This window comes from Ochotona curzoniae, unplaced genomic scaffold, assembly GCF_017591425.1.
Source record: "Ochotona curzoniae isolate NIBS_2020 unplaced genomic scaffold, NIBS_Ocur_1.0 contig_1482, whole genome shotgun sequence".
Lineage (NCBI taxonomy): Eukaryota > Metazoa > Chordata > Mammalia > Lagomorpha > Ochotonidae > Ochotona > Ochotona curzoniae.
Genome location: NW_024465100.1, coordinates 6,813,601 through 6,836,688, shown reverse-complemented (window position 1 = coordinate 6,836,688; position 23,088 = coordinate 6,813,601). Strand labels below are relative to the sequence as shown.

Here is a 23,088-nt window from a genome sequence, read left to right as displayed (position 1 = left end):
TAGCAGAAATGCCTTCAACTTTTCCTTATTCAATACAGCTATGGACTTTTCACATGTTGCCTTGATTTCACTGAGGAATGATCCTGCTACACCAAATTTGCTTAAGGTTTTTAATCAGAAAATCATGTTGTATTTTATTGACTTCTCTCTGCATCTGTTGAAATAACCATATAGTTTTTATTCTTCAACTTGTAAATGTGATATATTATCTTTATTTGTGTGCTATTTATTTATTAAGATTTATTTATTTTTATTGTGAAGTCAAATATACAGAGAAGAGGAGAGACAAAGAGGAAAATCTTCTATTTGTTGATTTACTCCCCAAGCAGCCACAACTGGAGTTGTGCCAATCTGAAGCCAGGAGCCCCTTCTGGGTCTCCCACATGAGTGCAGGGTCCCAAGGCTTTGGGCCATCCTCCACTGCTTTACTAGGCCACAAGCAGGGAGCTGGATGGGAAGCAGGGCTGCCAGAATTAGAACCAGCACCCATATGGGATCGTAGCATGTGCAAGGTAAGGACTTTAGCCACTAGGCTACTGCACCAGGTCCTATTTGTGTCTGTTGAATCATCCCTATCTATCAGAGATAAAACCACTCATGCAAGTGAATGATATTTCTGATGTGTTGTTAGATTTTATTAGCAAGTATTTTGTTGAGGATTTTTGCATCTATTTTCATCAGGGATATTGGTCTATAGTTTTCTGATTTTTTGTGTGTCTAATTTTGTTCATTTCTATTAGCTTTGAATTTGATTTGTTGTTTCTCTAGGTCCTTGAGGTGCATATATCCTAGAGCTTCTTGAGTTATTGATTTCCAACTTCATTCCAGGGTGTTCAGAAAAGATACATGATATGATTTTCATCTTTTTGAATTTACTGAGGCATGGACTGTGGGATGCTATGCCAGGCATGCCTCTGGTTAGGGTTACTGGAGCCGCGCTTAGTGCCCTTGGTGCAGAGCAACGACTTTTACTTAAAGTGATGGTCAGCAACTGCTCATGCTGGTCACTGACTGCCCTGAATGGCTGACCATAAGTGGCACTCCAAGTCCTGTCCTCCTATCCCACTAAACTTGCACTGTTTTCCCTCGTTTCCTCGGCTAGCCCAGTCTTGGATGAAGACTTGGATGAACACCGAGAGACTTGGATGAGGGGGCTGAGAGCTCCCTGCTGGAGGAGCACCGCCCATGCCCTCAGCAGTGGCTCATCTGCTGCCTGGGATGTTCTGTCTTATATCTTGGGGTAGTCACTAACCTTTCTGCCTCATTTCTGCATGTATGGTACAGTGCATGGTGGTTATGGGGACTAAAAGGTAGAGAAACCTCTTGTATGGCTGCAGGTGAGCAGGCATCAGAGCTGGCTGGCTCTGGGAATTCGTCTCTCCCTTCTCCTGGCACCAGTCTTCTACTAAGGCATCAGCATCAAATGCTGACCTTTCGTTATTCCGCCTCAGCCTTCCCCTATGTATTCCACAATCACTAAAGCTCAACATTGAACACTCAAGTAAACACATTGGAAGAAAATTTGACTTCCATGTACTCTGGGAAGGAAGGCTTGAAAATACTGACATTGTTTCTGAAGGATTTCTCATAACGGATATTGATGTTTGATACGTGATGTTTAAACAATGAAAAGATATTAAATCTCACCAAGCTATATGTCATTTCCAGCCAGTGCAACGCCACATTGTTAAAGTAGGACTGTGATGACTCCTAGTGGCCAAAATGTCAATTGCTGAGATTGAAAAAAATACTGAGGAGTTGGCAGTGAGCATAGTGGCTAGGGTCCATGTCCCAACTGCACACCTGATTCTGCCAGTTTCCTGCTGGTGTGCACCCTACTAACAGTAAGTTGTTTCAAAAGTGCTTAGTTCCTGACTACCCATGTGGGCAACCCAGGCTGAGCTTTTTAGCTTTGGCCTGGCCCAGTCTTGGGGTGCTGCACACATTTGGGGAATGAATGGGCAATGTGGAGATCTCTCTCCATCTGTCTCTTTGCATTAGCATTAATTCATAACAGTTGATAAAGTAGTTTTCTTGGTATTCAAATACTACTGCAGACTTAGACTTTTGAGAGTAGTTCAGGAGGAGGCATGCAATGGTACTGCACTAAGGACATCAGTCGTGAAATATGAGCAAACCTGAATTCCTTAGCAGTGCTTTTAACTGCTGAATTTCCCCAGCCCGTTCAGGTAGACAAGAGCAGCAAGTTATCAAAGGTGACATACTTCTAAAAATGCTATTCTTGGAGAAAGCGTGTTTTGTTTTGTTTTGTTTTTTTTAATCAGTGTGTGTGGTACACAAACAAAAGGGCAGACACGAGGGAGTATATCAGAGACTTTGAAGAATTCACGAGAGGTAGGGATCTGGTACAGTGAATAAGCCTCTGCTTAGAATATCTGCGTGCTATGCCAGCATGTGAGTTTGAGTCCTTGCTCCAATCCTGGTTCCAGCTACCTGCTCCTGTGTGCTCTTGGAGGCAACAGGTGATGGCTGAGCTAGCTGCATCCTTGTCCCCAAGGGGATAGAGCTCCTGACTTCTAGTTTGCAGCTTAGAGTGGCCCAGTACTTAATGTACAGGTATTCGGGGAATAAACCAGCAGATGGGAGATCTCTCTCTTCCTCAAGTAGAATAAACAAACAAAATAAACAAGCAAACAAAAAAAAATGCACACACACGGTGGGGCAGAGTTTGGGATCTCACCTTCTAGTTCACTCCCCAAATGGCAGCAATGGGCAGAGAAAATCAGATAGAAGCCAGGACCCAGGAACTCTGCCTGGGTTTCCCACATGTGCAGTAGGGACCCAAGCACCTGAACCATCACCTACTGCCCCTAGGGTGTCTTAGCAAGGGGTGGGATCAAAAGCAAGTGGTTAGAACTCTAATGGTGCTTCAATATAGAAGGTTGACATTGCAAATAGTGGCCTAACTGTTATGCTACAAGTGGGTACAAATAACAGCTTTAAGAAACCTTCAAGAAAGTCCTGTATGACAATGTATATAATAGGAAGCCATTAACATGCTAACCTTGGCAGTTTAAATAGCAGTAACTTAGCTGGAAGCCATCGCAACATCATGCATTTTGTGCGTTCACTTACCATGTCAAGAACCATTTCTTGATGTCCTGGTGAAGAAGTGAACTGTAGAGTGAAGCTAGCTGTCGAGGGGCTGATCGTGAAGGGAAGCTCTTGGAATCACAGCTGCCAAAGGGACAGATGGGAGGAGGAATGGGGAGAGGGCAGAAATGCACTCCTGTGCAGACTCCCCGCAGGCCTGAGCTGAGGCTACTTATCCCCCAGGGAGTCAGGACATTCGCCGTGGACCCTTTGTGGGCCCTGGAGCAGGACTTTTAACCTCTTGCATCTATCCTGCTACCCCAGGAAGAGGCAGGAAGGCAGGAAGCTTGGGTGAGTCAGTTTCAAAGAGGGCAGGCAGGTGAGGGGCCTTCTCTGCAGACAGCACCCTTGCGGCTATGGAGTCAAGTCCTCCACATCCAGGATGACCTGCAGGCCTCTCACGGTGTCCACTCCTTGAGGCAACACGCCAGTGACAAGATAGGCTTTTTGAACTGTTCGGAGCTTAAAAACACACAGCAAGATAATGAAACCTCAAACTCAGGGCTGTGATGGAAGAACAGGCTTAACGTGTTGGGGGATGGAGAGGAAAACAAAGGGTCTGCCCTCTGTCGATTCCACCATCAGAGCAGTGTGTAGGAGGGATGCAGAACAGAATTCCAGCGGCATGGGACCACTGCAAGTGATGACATGGGAACAGGAAGTACAAAGTAGACAACTAAGGTGGGGATAGCACAGACTGAGTAGGGAGGAAATTGGTCGTTCAAGGTCAATCCAGGGATCAAGCATCTCATTTCAAAGGTCACTCAACTTTGGTCCTGTGCCTTTGTCTCACTTCTTACCACTACTTTCTAGATTCTGTCGCTCCTGTAAGAATGGCCTCTGCCTTTCTGAATACACCACGTTAGCTTCCTTCTTTGCATTCTCCTTTGTTGCCAGTGCAATTAGGTCTAGCTCAGATTTCTCCTCCACCAGAAAAGCTTTTTCTAGATTTCCTGGCTTTTTTTTTTTTTTTAAAGGGGGAAGGGAACTTTTTCTCTCTCTACCATTATTCTCTGAATAAAGTAAAAATTCATGATAATAATGCACAAAACCCTGTACCTCTTCAGACTCATCTCATCCCATGCCGTGGTGTTTGACCGCCACCCTAAGTGGTATACTTGTGACTTATTTGTATTTTTATTTTCAGAAAATACTGCTGTATCTATATCATACTAGATACTTCATGGCTAAATTGAGTCCTCAGCAAAAATCAAAGTAAACCAAAATACATTACTAACGGAATTCTCCAAGGGTTTTCATCCACTGATCTGCTGCCCAAATGGTCGCAATGCTCAGAGGTGAGCTGATCAGAAGCCAGGAGCCAGGAGCCAGGCGCTTCCTCCAGGTCACCAATGTGGGTGCAGGGTCTCAACAGTTTGGGCCATCCTCCACTGCTTTCCCAGGCCATAAACAGGGAGCTGGATGAGAAGTGGAGCCGCAGGGACAGCAGCGACTCATACCCACGTGGAGGTCTGGCACTTCCAAGTGGAGGGTCAGCCTACCACGGCATGGCACCATCCTCACTTTAAAATAATTTTTTAAAGATTTATTTTCTTTTATTAGAAAGTCAAATTTACAGAGGAGATATGGAGGGAAAGATCTTCCATCTGCTGGTTCCCTTCCCAAGTGGCCACAATGGCCAAGCTGAGCTGATCAGAAGCAGCCAGGAGCTTCTTCCAGGTCTCCCACGCAGGCACAGGGTCCCAAGGCTCTGAGCCATCTTCAACTGCTTTTCCAGGGCACAAGCAGGGAGCTAAAAAGGAAGTGGAGCAGCTGGGAAACAAACCAGCACCCATATGGAATCCTGGTGCATGCAAGGTGAGGACTTTAGCCATTAGGCTACTGCATCAGGCCCTAAAGTATTTTTTAAAGTAGTTTTTAACATTTTATCTTTATGTGAAAGGCAGAGAGACAAGAAGGCCTCCTCCATCCTCTAGTTCACTTTCCACATGACTGCATCAGCTGGTGCTGGGCAGATTGATACCAGGATGGAATTCCATGCAGGTGGTGGGTCCTGCGCTTGGGCCGTCTTCCACTGCTTTCTCTGGCGCTTTAGCAACAAGCAGGATGTAAGGCAGAGTAGCTGGATATGTAGCCTGACCCCCTGACGCTGGATGTGGGCATCTCCTGCAGAGGTGCTGGCCACACACTCGTCCCCTTCTGTTCTTCCACTCGTGTGCTTCATGTCAGTGTGAATTCTAATGACATCATCTCGCTTCTTCCCAGAGAATTTAAGATTATTTCATCGGCCAGGCTGATCAGTGATGAAATTCTTCAGCTTGCCTGAGGAAGTCTTTCTAACTTTGAAAGGAAACATTTATTGGATATAGAAATTTAGTCTCCCGCCTCCCACCAAGTTTGCGAGCTCTCATGCATTGTTCTTGCTTGGTTTCTGAACAGCAGTCTGCTATCATGAATATCCTTATTCCACTTTTTTTTTTTTTGTGGTCCCTGTTAGTTCTCTCAGAGTTTTTTGTCTTTGATTTGCTGCAGTTTGATCATGGTTGTGGAATCTGCATTTTATTCCTTTGATATTTGATGTTCTTTGATTCCTTGCTCTATAGTTTGACATCTATCATCAGTTTTGGTTAGTTCTTTGTTATTATTTCTTTGTTATTTAAGACTTTTTCTGCATGTTTCCTTCTGAGAGCATAGCACAAAATATTCATGAAAAATGATATTAAAGATAATTGACATTTTCCATGATCTTCTGGAAGTCCCTCACAATCCTATTATGTTACACTCTTTGTCATCGTCTGTTATTGTTAATACTTGCATTAGCCATCTTGTCTTGAATGTTGTTAACGTGAACACATCCTTTTAGATCAAATCTTAGCCTTTTACATTCCCTGCCTGATGAGGCCGGCATCTGTCGCTCCGGGGTCGGCTTGCTCTCATCCCTTGCTGTGTCTTGTAGTTGATTGTTGGTGTTGTTATGACCAGGTATGTGGCAGTGTGGAAAGGTGCGAAGATGCACAGTTCTTCAGGACAAAGATTTGTAGGAATCTTGATGGGAGTTGGGCTCTACTTAACCTTGTTTTGTAGCTGCAAACCCCTCCAGTGGCCTTTGTTTCAGGTTTTGAAGGTTCCTTGTTTCAACTTAGTTGTGTCTTGGATCCTGAGACCCTCCTGGGAAGACCCCATTACCATTTCTGAAAGCGTGCCCCCCACCCACCCCACTGCGCTGACGGAGGCCTCCAGAAATTCCTCAATATCACTGCGTGCTCCCACTGGTGTGTAGCATCCAGGAGCTTCTGCTCTGGTGCTCACTGGGATTCCTTCTGGATCAGGTGTGGCCACTGCCTCCTGTGACCTCAGTCGTTGGATAGGTACAAGAAAAGCCACTGGCTCTTCAGCATAGCTTTTCTTGTTGTAGAGAAGGGTGTGACAATGTAGTCAGAAGAGCTAACATTCTCCACTCCTGGGAGTGCAGGAGCAGTGAGGTCTGAATTGTCTTCTTGCACTTGGGTTTGTGGTCAGCATTCCAGAGGAAACTACACTCACACCCCATAATTATTTTGGGAGGTTTGTGGTGGAAGGTTTCAGAGGAATGAATGACTCACATTGACCAAGGTTAGACCTGGGAAGAACATACCAATAAAAGCACTTTAGGAGAATCAAACAGAAAAGCTTTATTGGGGTCGAAGGACCTGGAAGGGTCAGCAGGAACTATGGTTGGGAATAATGGGCTGTGTATAATGCTTGCACTGAAGCCTGCTTTACTCTGTGGTCAGCATGAAAGTCACTACAAGATTTTGAGCAAATGTAGTAATATTGGATAAAATGTAAGGACTCTGGAGTAGTTGTACTACTTGAGACTTGGTGTTTGAAGACAGAAAGGAAAAACCAAGGGATGAGTACACAAAGAGTGTGAGATGCAACCAGAACTCTTGGGGCAGTGCTGGGGCTGAGGGGAAAGCCTGGGAAGAGCCAGAACTGAGCCTAAAACCTCTGGGCAGTGTGTGAGCTGACGGCGTAAGGAGCATGCAGTCAGCAGCGGAAATGCCTGATGAGCAGAAAACCAGAACAAGCTGTAAGGGACACCGAGGAGGGGGACATTTCCTTTTTTTCTGGCCTGTACAGGCTGACTCAGATCTGTGAAAGTCCACTAAATGCTGTGTAGGAAAGCAGCTGAGTGCCAGTGCAGCCTGGAGCCTTTCTCGTGGCGGGTTCACAGACATCATTTCCATGAGAAAGGGTGAGTACGTATTAGAAAGTGTCTGGATGTATGAATGAGAGGATGCCCTGTTCTTGGAATCCAGTCAGCTAGGGGTGATCCGTGTCGGCTGTCAGTTGTGACAGTGCAGGGCGCAGAATCACCTGTGATCTCAGAGGTGACTGAACAGTTTACTCCATGTCCTTCAAATCGATAACCTTGGCTGTAGGTGAACGTATTGGATGTTTTTATGTGCACGTACTACCTACGTAATTCACACTTGACACCCAGCGGTTTGCTTCTCACTGAAATCACCTGGTCAGTATTTAAAAGAAAAAAGCAAATGCTTGATAAAATTCAGTTATAGCCATGGGGCATTCATCAAGTTTGTGAAATGTGATTTTATTAATTAATAGGAGGACATGTCTTACTGGACACTGTCCCCCAATAAATAAAATTCCAGCATTATTGAAAGCACACAAACACAGTATTACAGGGTACAATACAAAGTCAATTTTGGTGATGTTCTTACGTTTACTAAAAATCTGAGAAAGATTATAATCAGTCTCTAAATACTGAATCATCTTGCGTAAAGAGAAAAGGAGAGCAGAGTTATTTCACAGGTTTTTGGAATGATAATTTAAGAAGAATCTGCTTTTAAAAGCTCGTGAGAGATCACAAACCAACTCACACCCTCTGCAACATGACCACATGGGACTTGCACTTAATCAAAAAGAAAAGCAAGGTAGCCGTCGGAGGCTGCATTCTTTCTTTCCCCACATGACACTATTTTCTATTTTTGGCATGAATTAGTCACCTTTTCCATCAGTAAGAAAATGTGCTCTGCAAACTCTCGGATGGCGCCCCGGCCACCGTTGCATTTGCAAATGTAGCCGACGGTCTTCTGGGCAGCGGAGCAGGCGTCGGCGGGCACACCGCTCAGGCCAGCCCGCTTCAGGCACTCCTCATCGGACACTTCGTTGCCTGGTGGGACAGAAAACACCTGGCTGAGCATCTCAGGAGGTGAAGAGAACTCCAGAGTGCGTGACTAACCTGGTAACCCAAGTTAACATCTCAACATGCCAAGGCAGCTAACCCTGGTAACCCGAGTTAACATCGAAGTCACTGCACAGAAGAAATCCAAGACTGGATCAAGCAAAACCAAAATATTTTTAAAATAATAACTTAGGGTTTTTGCTTTTTTCCTAAGGAACTAAAATGAAACTCTTAGCAGCTGGAGAGGAAGAATGGAATATAATCTCTGATGCTAACACTTTTTGCTTAGAATTATCAATAACTGTAATTAGAAATTCTGTACATGACCTACAAATTATTTAAATGCTTTATTAAGGAAAATTTCAAACATGCAAAAACCTCTAGTTCATCTGAATAGTTACCAACATTTTAGATGGTCTGTTCATTTGTATTTCCTTTCCTTCATTTTCCATAAGAGAGGGAGGGGAGTTAATTCCAAGACGTGACAGTTTACACAAAGACTAATCTTTAGCATTCATCTTTGGTAAACGTTCAGTTTTAGGAGGACACGATAGCATCAAATGCACAGAAGCAACAATAATTCCTTACTGCCATCTAATTACTTCATACCCATGTGCATGCCTTCCATTGTCTCAAAACTGCCTGCTCAAGTTGACCTTTTCTGAGTAGCTGGAAACTTGGCTTTACCCAGATCATTTCAGTGATCTCTACGCTAGCCCGTGGCAAGAGGGGAGTTTACTTCAGAAACTCCTGCAAAATGCAGTGAAAAGATTGTTTGGGTGTTAAAAAAAAAAACCACTCCCCCAAAATGAAGCAAAACAAAAAACAAACTGAAATGCATGCAGGTTTTTCATAACACATGCTTGCACCGAATTCCCTGAGGACGCTGTGTGGGCATTCTTGACTGCCCAGCTCACTGACCCCCCCCCAGCAGACTGGGGCTGTCCGTGGTCACCATTCTCTGGACCACACCTGGTGCTGCCCACCACGCTCACCCCCAGAAAGGCTGGCCCAGTTTAATATTTTGGTCAGCAGAGGAAGTTCCCATTTCTCCAGACTTATGCCAATTTAGGGGGGTTCTCTGTCTTATTTATCTATGGAAAGAAAGAGAAGGAAGGAGGGAGAAAGGGGAAAAGGAAGAAAGAGTAGGAAAGCCCTGACTGATCTCCCTGGGACAGCAGGAAAAGACACAGACCGAGATAGGCCACTTCCTTCCAGCACAGGCCCATTTCTCTGCGCCACTCGTCCACCACTGCCAGCTTGTCTGAAACGCTCACTTCCATTTTGCAATCCAGTTTTAAAGATGACAGTGTCTGCTTCGAACAGGCCCTCTCTGAAATGAGCCTCACCTAGAAGGAAAAAAAAGGAAAAAAAAAAAAAATGAAAGAAATCTTTCATAACCAAAAAAAAAAAAACCCCTAGAAATAATCCAAGTCACAAATGAGTAGTATTGCTCTTTTAAAGGAGAAATTCAGTAAAAATTGACTGCCATTTCAGCGTGATGATGTTTTAAGACAAAGCTGGATTTATTTCTATTCATTCAGTAAAGGAGAAATTGTCTTCTCCAATGGAAAGGCTTGGTGCAAGGCAGTGTGAGAGATACTAGCTAGCTTTTATTTAAGAGCATTGCGTTTGACTTACTGAATGGTCAGAAACATCACTTTCTATCTGACACATTCCTGAATTTACTCACCTAACTAGGTCATATGATGATTCTCTAGGGGTATACATGCTATAATTTAGGGATTCACAGAAGCTAATCAGTTTCTTAATTCCTTGCATATTCTTGAAAATGTGGCTTTATTTAGTCAGCACATACCTCGATACCACTTTTCTTTAACAAACTTATCCCAATGGCATCTTTTACATCATAGGATATTATTTCTTTTTGATCTCCTGATACATAAATGTGGCCATTAGTGAGACACCCATCAATATTGCAAACCAGAAGTTTTATCTCCTTCAGCTTCTCTTTGCCAAAATAACCAAATCTAAAAGAAATTAAAGCAGAAGTGTGAGCACACGTGCAACATAAACCATTCCTTCTCACCTGCAGCACCCCAGTGAACCCTCACGCATTCTCTCTGCAGTTCTCTTCAGCCTCGCTCTTCAAATTCACATCCACTTCAACCTAGTGCCAGAATCCCACTCAGTGTGGCTTCAGACTGGACCATCTGTTGCTCAGTGAGCTGAAGAAGCCACCTGAAGGTATATCTTCCACCCACACATTCCCTACATGAGCAACTAGTTAGGGAGAGCCTAAGACATTCGGAATACCAGAAGTCAGAAGGACAATTAAACATAAGTGGCGAAAAATGATGCTGGGCCCTAGCGCAAGTCCTCCTCCGAGTCTTCTCTTTTTTACCTTAACACTCTTTGCTCTGCAATAGGCCAATCAATATCCACATCAATATCCACACTATGCTCAGCTCGCATTTCGTAGTATGCCATTTTTCCACCCTAAAGATGGTACAAATGCCATGCGTGAGTGCCGTTGCAACGTGCATTCAGACATCAAAAACTTAATTACAATACAGAACAATGAACTCATTTCTACAGCTTAAGAAAACTGAATCTCCCGATAAAATACCTGACATACAACAAACAATTATTTAACAGAAAGCCCACACTCATCAAAAAACCTTAACATTTTTTCAGATTATAGCTATACAGTATAGATTCCCATTCTTCTTAAAGTAAACTTCTATTTTCAGACTGAGAAAAAAGGCAGAAATAACACCCACCCTCTAGTGCTCTGACTACAAAGGCTTTTTCTGCCAATCTTTTATACTGCCCTTCTTTTCCCCAAGTCTCTCCCATCATAGTCCACAAACAGCATGCACGTTTTCAGTTTGCAACTAACGAGCAAGACAGGAGGGAGCAACAGTCGCAGCCTCTGTCGCACAGGTCATCTCAGATTCCCCGAGCTCTAAATGAGAGTGGACTGCGGTGGTTCAGGCCAGAGCTGGGCACAGGCAGAGTCAGCCTCCCAATTCCAGAGTGAGGGAGGTGGGGAGGGAAAGGCCTTTTAGGAGAGTAATGGTTTGAAGAGCCTGACCAGTTGCTGAAAAACATTTTTTCAGAAGGCTCAGTCTCTTCACAGCCAGTTTTACTGGCAATGCCACTTTCCTCCAAACTTTAGGCCAGCGTTAGACCACAGCGCCCTCTACAGGGGAGAGCTGTATCTGTAGCAGCCAAGCCAGGGCTGCTGAGTACTGAACCTTGACTACCCAGCCAATCGGCTCTTGGCTGACACACTGCCTTGAAGACTAGGAAAACATTTTTCTCTATCCTTTGGAGCATGAGTCACATCAAATTTTTTGCTACTGAATGTGGAGGTTTTCTTTCTTTTCTGTATGCTTTTTTTTTTTGAGCAGTAAGGACTTGATGCCAAGTGTAATATCATTTACTAGCTGTTTTTGCCTTGAGCCAAGGATGTCATCTCTCAGTATTGACGTTTCCTTGTAAGCCCGAGATAGGAGTGTACACTTGATTCAGCAGCTAAGTAGATGACATGAGATAACCTATTGTTAAGCACTGCAGAGCGTCCTTGCTACCTGCTAAGTATTAAATAAGTCAACAGCAGTAACTACACCCTACTTCTTCCCTGGAACTCAAAGTATACACACAAAAAGATTTGAAAGGATTTTGCAAAATGAAGGCACGAACCTGTAAGTAGCCCATCTCTATCAAATGTCTTTTAGCAAAATAAAATGAGCCATTTTCATATAATTCTCCATCCCAGTCTTGTCGACGAGGCCGTTTAGCTGGATTCAAATTTAGAGGCTCTGTCACTTCACGAACTGAAAGCAAAAAGTCTCTATGAGTCCACATTGATTTGAGCAGAGAACGTTCGTTTAGGATGTTTTACTAAAGCAAGTCAGAATGAACTCGGGGGTGGGTGTGTCTGGCCTAGTGGCTATGATGCCAGCTGTTACATGGCAGTGCCTGGGTTCAGGCTGGCTCTGCTCCTAGCTTCCTCCAGGGTGCACTGTGGGGACAGCAGGTGGTGCTTCCTGACACCCATCTGGGAATCTGGAGAGCGAGATCTGGGCTCCTGGCATGCCTGGCCCAGCGCTGGCCAGTATGGGCATTCGAGGAGTGATCCAGCCAGTGGGAGCTCGCTCTCTCTGCGTCCCCCAAGTCAATTATATCTTTCAAGAGTGAGTTCAGGATGTAGAACATTTCCATATTTAGATAACTAGAATCTACTTTAAGGAAACAAAATTTTCTAATAATTTTGATACTATACCTTTGCTTTCCAAGAGTTAATAACAGAAAATTATTTTACAAAGGAATTTGGAATAGTTAAGGTGCAAATTATATTAATGTTTTATGCATATGTAAAGGTAACTTTAAAGTACTTTCAAAACAACTGAACATATTCGATATCTGAGCCCTCCAATCTACTTCTCAACGCGTCTATAGAAACGTGTGCTGTCTCCTTGGGTTTCATAGAATTCTTACAGAAAACTATATTTTCCCCACTCAATTATTGCAGCTTTACGGATATGCTAATAAATTATATGTTCTTACCAGTAATTTGAAAATACATAAGACATAATCATAACACTACTTACTTATTATGTTTGGTAGTGAAAGCCCAGAACTATCGACATAAATGAGCATAATGTGATGCGATAAACAACGCTGCTGCCATTGGTTTATGGTGATTCTCCTGCCTGTACACTGAATTTCTCTCAAATCTGTGTGAGTGGATGTGACTTTAATAGCTAGTCATTCTACGGAACCTTGCCTCTCTTCTGTTTATCACTGGTCTCTACTTCTGTCCCTCACCAAGCCATTCTGTTTCATCCCATGAGATGTTTGAGACAGGCTGGGAGGGAGCAGCTGCAGTAGTGCAGTTTGCAGGTACTGGGGAGACCTCAGGGAACACAACTCCCTCCCCTCCGCTGCAGAGTGCAATGTAGCGGCCGAGCCGGGAATGAACAGCTCAGGAGAAGGGAGGACAGGGGCCAGTCCAGCGGCTGCCTCCTGCGGGGTGAGACAAAGCCCAAGCTTTGTCACAGGCAGCCGGGTTCTGCTGGTGAGAGGAGAAAGCAGAGCTTTTAATGGCAGGATTCCTAAACACAGAGCAGAGCTACTTCTTTCCATCCAATGATACCGCTACAGGCTTTCCACCGAGTGTGCCTCAGTATTGTCAGCCAGGGATGGGCTAAAAGCCAGGGTGAGATCCTTCAATTAATGTGCTAGCAACAGCGGGCTGGGTGAGTGTCAACAATGGCTGAGAGTTAAATCTGCAGATACCTACACTAGCAGGTCAACAGAAATGAAAGATTCAGTCCAGTCCAAATCCTATCTGGATCAAAGTGATTAGCCCCCAGGTAGCACTGTGGCATACTATATTAAGTTGCTTACTAATGTGCCTGGGAAAGCAGGGGACGATGGGCCCTTGCACCACGTGGGAGACTGGGATGTATCCCAGCTTCAGGCTGCAGCCTGGTCCAGCTTTGGCTGTGGTGGCCATTTGGAGAGCAAATCAGCACATGAAGAGATATGTTTCTCCTTCTTTCTGTTTGTAACTCTGTCATTCATATAAATCAAATAAATCTTAAATTAAAAAGTAATTAGTTCCTCATCCTATCTGCCTGACAGAAAAAAATGTATGCTTTCCTTAATGAAAATACAGGTCCCAGGCTTTATGTCAGGCATGCGATCAAGTAGGAGGCTTAGGGAAAAGCAGAAATATGTGATTCAGAATCAAGAGACAGTCCTAGGAATACACAGAAATGGATCGGATGTCAAAATTTATAATCAGGGACTTTCAAACAGCTATCATAAATATGATAAATTAGAGGAAGCGATTCAAAAATAGGAAGATGGCAGGATTTCAATAGAGAATGAGTTCTGTGAAAAAACATCTCAAATCCACATTACTGATTAGCAAAACAGCATCTGAAAGAAGGCACCAAATAAAACTGAATGTAATTTGAGGAGTGAGCCAGTAGATGGAAGCTGTGTCTTTGCACTGGTCAAAAATGGGAAAGTAAAAGTTTTTAAGATTTAATAGATTTTTCCTACATTTTATTTCTGAGATTTGGTGAAAACATTCAGAACAAGTTTACTGAATGACATCTATGCATAATACCTTCATTGATATTTTATTGGTGCTGATAACAACTAAATTTTCAAGACTGGAACAAGAAATCACAGCAGTCTCTCCATCCTCTTGGCTCTCGGGTTGCCTCCCCTCCTCCGGGAGCACGTGCACCTGCCTTGGTGTGTAAGTCACACATGTCAGAGACAAAGCAGCTGTCCTAAACGCAACAACTGTCAGAAACCGCACTGCCTCTTCCCAAGCACCTTACATGTTAATCTATCAGTGAGTGATCCAGTCTTTAGTATGTACTGTGCAAGCTTACCTGGCTAGAAATCAGGCTCCTGCTAACCTTACAGAACCCTTCTGCTGGATATGTGGGGTGACAAGCTGGGGGAAGTGACTGGACAGTTTCCCTTTTGAGGTTCTCGAGAACTCCCCAGTGGAGGTCTTCTCACATGACACGCAGCGAGTTTATCAAACAAGCCCAGAACAAACACAACCTATTTGATCTACAAAAACCTTTTCATCCATCTTTAAATCACTTCCTCTGGTTTCGTTAGCCCTCCCCCTCAAAGGGCAAGCAGAGAGAGCATAAGAAAGTTGCTTTGTCAGGAATAAAGCAGAGTGGGTGTGGTCTCACTGTCGCGTGTCAATCACAGGATTCAGAACGAATTATAAATGCTACTGCCTTCTGCTGTAATGAATTGAATGTTCTCAATCCTTTCCACTCTGTTAATTCGTAAAGAGCATTTATATTCCAAAAAAAAAAGTGACTGAATAAAGGAGTTCACATGAACGCTAACAGATTACCTCCTTTCTGAATCTCACTCCATCGGAACTGATGGCGCCTCACAACAGAGAAGACGGAGTCGTATCCTTTTTCTCGAATCATCTCTGCCACTTTTTGAAGATCAGTGGGGTGTAAACATGGAGATGTAGCTTGAATGTTTCCAACAATGTCAACCTCTGAAGAAGACAAAAGAAATAAAAAAGACAGCAAAATGAAGTTCCTTGCCAGCCATAGTCAGGTCTTCAGGTGTAAAAGCAAGTTTTGTGAGATGATACGCAAGCTGGAAATGGCATAAGACTTTAAAGGAGCTAGTAATCAAAATCATACCATTGTGGTAACTAAGAAATTCTACGATGGCATCTAGTGAGGTAGAGCTGTCTTTGGAGGTTTCGGAACTTCTTCGATGCACTTGGGCACCGAACTGCTTGGCCACATTCTCGATTTCATCATGGTCTGTTGAAACCCATACACTGTTGAGAAAAGAAGAAATTAACGGTGAAATCACTAGAAGAAGCTACCAATGGTAAAAAGGGAGGCTCTGTAGTTCCTTGTTAGAAGAGTTTTTGTACCACTGATATTATGCCCAAGATTCACAGCCTTATACAAAGTTGAGATAAATTTTATATAATGTCTGAATAAAAATGCAGCCCTAGATATACTTCACTTACATATAGTTAATGTATCGTATAGTTATCTACATAATTATTATTTATGTAGTCCTAGAAAGTTTTTTGAAACTACAAAAAAGATACTTGGTGTTTTTAAGATCATTGCTATATTAAGCAAAACTGCATTATAAGTCAAGTCTAAAGGATCATCAGGAAACTCCTGCTGCTTATTTCCCACCCAAATCCAAAACTTTAAATCCAGTACTTCAATATGCTTTTTACAAAAAAAAAAAAAAAAAGACTCGCCTTGGCCAAACTCTAGAGCTGAAAGCTTCAAGCTTGGGAGGGAGCAAAGGTGCCCAAGTCTGAACTTATTGTGATGATCCACCTCTTTTTATAAGCAACGGACAACAGGAATATAGACATTCCAATAAAGAATCACAGGGTGACGGCCACTGTTAACAGACCTGCAGTCAGTACACAACCTGATTGGCTCTGGAGAGTCTGACTTAGCACAGGATGAATCACAGTTTACACAGCTGCCCATTTAAACTTCACACGATGACGAAGAGCAAAATGCTGTTGGGGAGAGAGACCGTCTCTGCTGACATTTTTGTCTGCTGAACTTCCACAAATTCCTACTGCCACAAACAGGTGTGAACATTCCTCTACCCATAATGCTCCAACAGTGATATTATGCAAAGATGTTTTAATGACTCGTGGTCTCTTTATGAATCCCACTTAGTCAACATCTACTGAGGGCAAGAAGAACGAAATGTTTCGTCTGTCTGTGCTCATTTGTGGAGGTGAAAAGAAACTAGAGAAAATTTTCTGATATCTGAATTGCACGTATTAATACTTGTCAGAAGATTTAAATCAAGGGATATAGTCAGTAATGACAACGCAATGATTTAAGGGCGTCTGGACAACAAGACAGTGCATGGGCTAGGGATCAGGAGTCTTTGGCTACCTACTCAGGCCACTATGCAAGGCGGAACATGGCAACCCCTGTCTGCTTCCATGTTGAAATCTGACAGAGTTTTAACATGTTTCACTGGGGAAATGGCATGGTCAATGCTATGGAAAAAAATGAAGTGGCAATGGAAACTCAGAGCATGTAACAACAGAGAAGTGGCATGATGATGAACATACGGTAAAGTGCAGTGAGTCACAGCAAAAGATATGGGCCTTCCACATCTAACCTACCCGTTAACTCAAGCAAATCACTAAAATATTGTCCTTCTTTTCTGCAATAAAAATTCAGCATCAGAGAGTTCACTCATCTTTGGGAAGCGTTTTATACAGGTCAGTTTTTAAAAAGTTCTGGAAGAGGTCTGATTTTCTTTCATCCTCTTTGATTTCATTCATTGGCTCACTCAGTGCTGATTCTGTCCCAAGCACTGTTTCCTATCCTGAGGATGCAGCTGTGCCTACAACGCAGTTCATTTTCTTGAGAAACTCTTGGCCTTTGGACAAGGGATGGAGGCCAAAGCAGCAATGTAGTTCCCTTGATAAGCATCACAGCAAGAAAGGTGAGGAGCCGACTAAATGACCATGCTCTTAATATGCCTTCCTTTTCACAAAGAATGTTTATGGTGCCTGCTATAAACAAGGTGCACAGGCTGTACCTGCACAACAAATGTGTGAAATTGGGACTAGTTAGAGAATGGGCTCAGAGGGAAGAAGCTCAAAACCCACTCCAACACCTACTACCCGGAGAAATTCAGAATCCCCGTGAGCCTCCACTTTCACTACAATTTAGGAGGTGATACTCCTGGGCACCACACAGTTATCACCTGGACTAAATATGAACTGCTCACCACAGCATAAATACTTAATAAATGCCAGCAATTAAAAAGACCACAATAAGAATGGTAATAAAAGAACGTGTACGTTGTCTCTTTTAATCCTCACACCGAATCAGCCAGAAGTAAACCCAAAGTGCTGCCTTGAGATCTTGAAAAGGCCAAATGTCTGACTGGATATCAGGTAAGGCAGGGGCACTATGGATACAAAAATATGAAACCAGCACGCTCGCTGTCGACCGTCACTGCAGTGAGCAAGCCAGTCCACTGAGCAGATCATTTTCTTTCAGTTTCGGAGTCACCCGATGAGACGGACAGAAGAAAAAAGAATGAGCAAGTGAACACACAAGCTTAATAAGATTACCAATCAGGTGGCGTGAATGTCAAGGTTGAACACCCATGGCTTCGTTCCCAAGTGAAGTCATATGCCATCTAACAGGAGGAACAGGAATGCCAACGGGGGAGGGGGTGACCCTGATGGTTATTTCCTATCACAAACTGCCCTGCTAGGGACAACAGCAGCACAGACCTTTCATTAATGATAAACATATGCACCAGAAAGAATGAGAATTTGCTTTTGACGAGTACATTATGCAAGATCGTAAAAATCAATCTGTCTGGAAGTCCACTTCAAAACTCTGAATCACTATGGAAAACCAAGTTCTTACAAGGTCAGCCCTTGCAAAAATTCTTTACTAATAGAAAATGATTTTTTCCCTTGAATATTAGCTATCCTAGCTATTAAGCAAAGTATTATTAATTTTGATTCTGTGGAGGCCAGAAAAATATGCCTCAATTAAGTCAGGTCCCAAGTTTAAACAAACTAAACACTCCTCAAGGTACTTTACCCTGGAAACACGAATCGCACAGCTGCAATTTTCTTCATTTCCTTCCTAAAATAGATATTTTCTGAAAAGAGGAGAGGCAAGAACACTTCAAAGTGCAGCTGCAGTAAGGCTGAGCCAACACCAGAAGGCGCAAATGGGCTCCACTACCCGGAGAGGTGGTGCTCATGGCTTTTTCATCTGTGTGCAAGACCTGGGTTGAGTTCCTGGATCCTGGCTTCAGCCGGGCCCAGCCTTGGTCATTGCACACATTTGGGGAGTGAACAGCAGACAGAAGCTCTTTCTGCCTGTGTGCACCTAATATTTTTATAAATTATTCTACATTGAAAAATAAATAAAATTATTCTACACTGGATATACCCACAAGATTTTTACATGGTGTGGGGTACCCCAGGTCCACCTGGTTCTCACCTCAGCCATACTTCCTCATTTGTGCACTTCTGTGGCCACTTTGACAACATAACCCTGCAGAGGTGAGGGGCTGTGACACAGATCACGTGGTCTGCAAAGTCTAAAACATTTACTATGCAGCATTTTAGAGGGGGGGGAAAAGTTCACTGGCTACTAAAACAGGATCAAGGCGTACTTCTTTGAACTCTGCCATGTCAAAGAATGCTGATGAGGGGAAGAATTTTGCAGATGGCTGTTTTGCCATCAAACTGTCGCAGCCCAAGGAAGACTTGAAAATTGTAAAAACAAACAAAACCCTCTAACACAAGGACAACCCTACAATGTGCCAGGTACCATCTGAAGGGCAGAACACACACTGTCTCACTTAATCCTGTGAGCAAGCCTAGTAGGTAGACACAAGTTGTGTTTCCAGAAGTGGAGACGGCAGTAGAGGGGAAGTGATTCAGTCACGAACGCAGTCAACCCATGGCAGAGCTGACATGTCAGCTTGACTCCGGACTCTGCAATGCCACACATCACACTGGAAAGGAACAAAGCACTCTGACTGAGGCAAGGCTAGTCTCTCACCTCCTGAGCTACACTCCATGTTCCTGGAAACAATGCCAGACAGCAGGTAGCCATGAGCGGGGAGAATACAACCGCACAATCGAATGACAGTGACACTTAGGGAAGGCCGACCATCGATTCCTTCTGAACAGTTCTGTCAAAGTGAGTTTTAATCATTAAAAATGAGAATCTATTTCCTGTCACTTTTGGGAGTGGGACACCAATTTTCCTCTTGATGAGACAACCCATTTCCATTGTGTGGGGTTGGGGCGGGGAGCGGGGGCTTGGGGAACCTCCGAGTGGCAGCTGTGGCTAAGTGTACCATTTTAAGCATCAGTGCCACAGTGACTAGTTCAAGGACAAGTATGGAACCCAAAGGAAGGCAAATGGATTTCTGCTACAGCTCTGAGAATGGTTTTTTCTGACTAGACTTCAGCTGGAAGGCTGTGATGGATGCTGTCAAGGACAAAGCCAGACACTAAAGTGGGACTGGCAGGGTGTACCCTGTAACTACAGCAGGAAGATGGCAGTGTGGGCTGGATTTGAAAGTTCCAGAAACTAACAGACTTTCTAAGAACTGATGGAGTCCCTGTGATTGGCCACCTGGTGCTTTTCTGGAAGAAAGGCAACCTCAGGTCAGGGCAATCCTTTAAGTTGAAACAAGAACCAAAATTAGGCCCCCACCTTCCCATGGGACTGGGAAGGAGGCAGTGCAAGAGGATTCTTAGATGCTTAAGCAAACACTCCAGTCTGGTCAACTGGCATCTCAAAGGGCATTGAAAGCTTCTGTCACAGAAAGCTCTCTAAAGTAACCGCAGCAGGAGGAGATTCAGGGGCCACGTCCGTGTCCCAGGCTTATCTGGGCATAAACCACACGTTCTGGTGATGGAACTGGGCCTCTTGGAAAGGTGCCTGCAGGAGGGCTGGGATCATCCTAGGAGTGAAGCCTGGAGCAGCTAGGAACCAGGCCCCAGTGTGCTCAAGTCGCTCACCTTCAGTGCAGAGTTCTGCAGTTCTGAGGATGACCAAGTGCTTGGTGACAACGCAGCCTACCCAGAGCTTCCGACACTTCTTAGCTCACTGTGTGCTTCTTAAAAACACTCACACTGCTTCACTCATATATAGATATGTTTTGTATGCTTCATGTCTCTATTGCAGTGCAAGCTCCCTAAGGATGGGGACTGACACCATGGCTACAACTCTGACCTCTGGTCCAGGGCTCAAAGCCAGACCTATCACACAGCAGACAGGTAAGTCAACACGTATTTGCTGAACACAAACATCAAGTTTCTTCCTTGAATGTGACTGCATCTGGTAGAAGCCCTAACCCTTCTGGTTACGCCAGGCTGACAGGTGTTACCAGACATTCCCAAGCAACCCAAGAGTCAATGAGACTCTTGTTCTCCCTGTACTATGAATCCGACCTTGATCTCTAGTTCATTTAACAAACACGGGGTTTTACTCCATTACTGTGGCCTGGACGCACCCACTTCTCTTATCCCTCGTGTTCTCAGTCTTCCCCTAGTCCAAGATGGTGAAAATACCCAAACACAAGGACCAGAATCCTGTCCCATTCATCTCCATGTGCCCTCTGATGTGTACAGTGGAGATTCGGGCTCTGCAAATGTTTGCTGAATAACCAAGCCCCGAGTCCTTCTCTATCTCTCCTCAGCACACTTCCTGTCACAGGAGTGTTATCTGTGGGCACCCGCTCCTCTTGCTAATTTATATACGCATATAGATGAATGTATCTGGCATTTTCTTTGTCAAATAAAGCCATTTGCAACAGACATCATTTACTTGTATATGAACATGGGTAATCGGCCTGTCTCATCAACAGCCATCTCTTGAAAGATCAAAACATCAATTTCCACAGAAACGGGCACATTTTGCGTGCCACGAGGCTGGGGTAACTCTGTGTTGTTTAATGCATCCCCAAAGAATTTTCTCTCCCCTCTTCCATGAATGACATCAGCTGCTAACTCCCAACCAAGCTGGCATACTGGGCAGTGTCTCTAAATGTGGCGCTGTGCATACAGCCCTCGGGGCGGACAGTGGTCTATCACAGCTCAGCCAGCTGCGCGCCACCCTGCAGTCCCCCACCTGTGTGAGGACACACACACACACACACACACACACACACACACACGCAGCGAGCTTTCAAATTGTGCTGACTCACAGGCAAGCAGCTGGAGTCTCTTTCTCAGAGGATAAGGAAAAGATCTCCAAGCTGAGTTTAAACTAGGAAGCCCCGTCAACGGACTCCATTCATGAACCTGCGAGCTCTCTCATCCACCAGCCCCCATCCCGAGCAGTGGCAAGGCCAGCTCCCAGGCCTGTCGGTAGGGGCTGGCCTCCAGGTGACAGGTAGCCACGGCAATTCGATTCCCTTTTAGGGACCAAACGCTCAAGGGCGCAGACCACAACTGTCTCGGCTGCCGAAACCAGGAAGCAGCCCGAGTCCTTCAGCGCAGGGCGCTGCGCTCGGCTCCGGACACCCCCTTGCAGAAGCGATCGCCGCCCCCCCGCAGGTGCACCAAGGCCCTGGGAGCTCCCCCAGCTCCTGCAGCAGCCCGGCTGGCTCTCTCCCGACCCCCGCCCAGGCCGCGCCGCCCACTCTCGCACATGCGCACCTCTGGAAGACCCCCGAGTCCAGGGCTGCACGCAGGACCCAGCCAATGAGCGGGACCCCCGCCAGGTGCTTAATGTTCTTCAGGGGGATGCCTTTGCTGCCGCCCCGGGCCAGCACTAGGGCCGCCAGGTGCGGGGGCTTCTCCACCCCTCGGCCTTGGCCGCCCCGGGAGTTGCGCTGCAGCTTCGGCGGCCGGCCCCGGGACGGCCGCCCCCGCGGATTGGAGACGGAGGTGGCGGCCCCCTTCTCCACCGAGTCCATCTTCCTCCCACGCCTTCTCCCCAGCTTCTCCACATCCGGGAGCTCGTCCCCCGCCACCTCAGCTCGGCGCCGCCCGATCCCCGCCCGGCCGCTAGCGCCGGCGGCGGCTCCGCGCCCCGCCCCCTGCCAAACCCCCGCGCAGGGCACGCCGGGAGTTGTAGTTCCAGGCCGCCTCGCCCGGGTGCTGCAGGCCGAGCAGGTAGGTACCCATAAGGTGACCCCAGGCCAGAGCCCAGCAGCTATGATCCAAGTTTACTTGCGTGATAGCGTCTACAGATGTATAAAATAAGCAAGAGACGTCGCTGATTTTTTTTTGCTAAAGAATTTCTGCAATTAAGAATGGTAATGGGTTTCCTGCGGCACATCTGGACACACCCTGATTCAAGTCAAATTTATGTTTTAACCTTGTATTTCGGACATATGCATCTTTATCCTAGGCTCATGGAAAATTTGCTTTTTATAAAAGACGTTAGCTCGTGCAAGTGTCCTACAGGCACTTTCAAGGCAATACTTTTAGAAGCTTGTCTTTCCCTATGGGCGTCTACTGTCTCCACACCTATGCCTCCAGCTCCATCTACGCAGGTGTCAGGCTTGGCAGTCAGCTTCCCTGTGCCTCTGTATCGTACCGCACACCTGTTGCCCTTTTATGTTTAAGTTTGTCAGAGATTTATCAATTTATTTACTTACAAGGCAGAGTTAGAGAGGGGACCAGGCTTAAACGGAGGAACCAAGGACTTCTTCTGGATCTCCAATGTGGTGCAGTGGCCCAGGAACTTGGGCCAGCCTCCATTACTTTCCCAGGTGCATTAGCGGGGAGCTGGATTAAAAGTAGAGCAGCTGGAGCTTGAATTGGTGCCCTTAGA

General features: G+C 45.1%; 1 protein-coding gene across 2 annotated transcripts; it reads right to left on the bottom strand.

Moving 5' to 3' along the window:
* Positions 1-6,721: 6,721 nt before the first annotated feature.
* CMAS (cytidine monophosphate N-acetylneuraminic acid synthetase) lies at positions 6,722-22,282 on the bottom strand. 2 transcript variants are annotated; one of them, XM_040967660.1, is made up of 9 exons: positions 21,966-22,282; positions 15,445-15,587; positions 15,138-15,293; positions 11,936-12,069; positions 10,632-10,726; positions 10,086-10,257; positions 9,462-9,615; positions 8,088-8,254; positions 6,722-7,493 (listed from the first exon to the last, which is right to left on the bottom strand). In XM_040967660.1, exons 1-9 carry the CDS (start codon positions 22,223-22,225, stop codon positions 7,476-7,478), a joined length of 1,299 nt encoding a protein of 432 aa, XP_040823594.1. In that variant the 5' UTR covers positions 22,226-22,282; the 3' UTR covers positions 6,722-7,475. The 2 variants fall into 2 exon arrangements, with proteins under 2 accessions (XP_040823594.1, XP_040823588.1); XM_040967654.1 differs by lacking the exon at positions 6,722-7,493 and having other exon boundaries at positions 7,652-8,254; positions 21,966-22,281.
* Between the last annotated feature and the right edge of the window lie 806 nt (positions 22,283-23,088).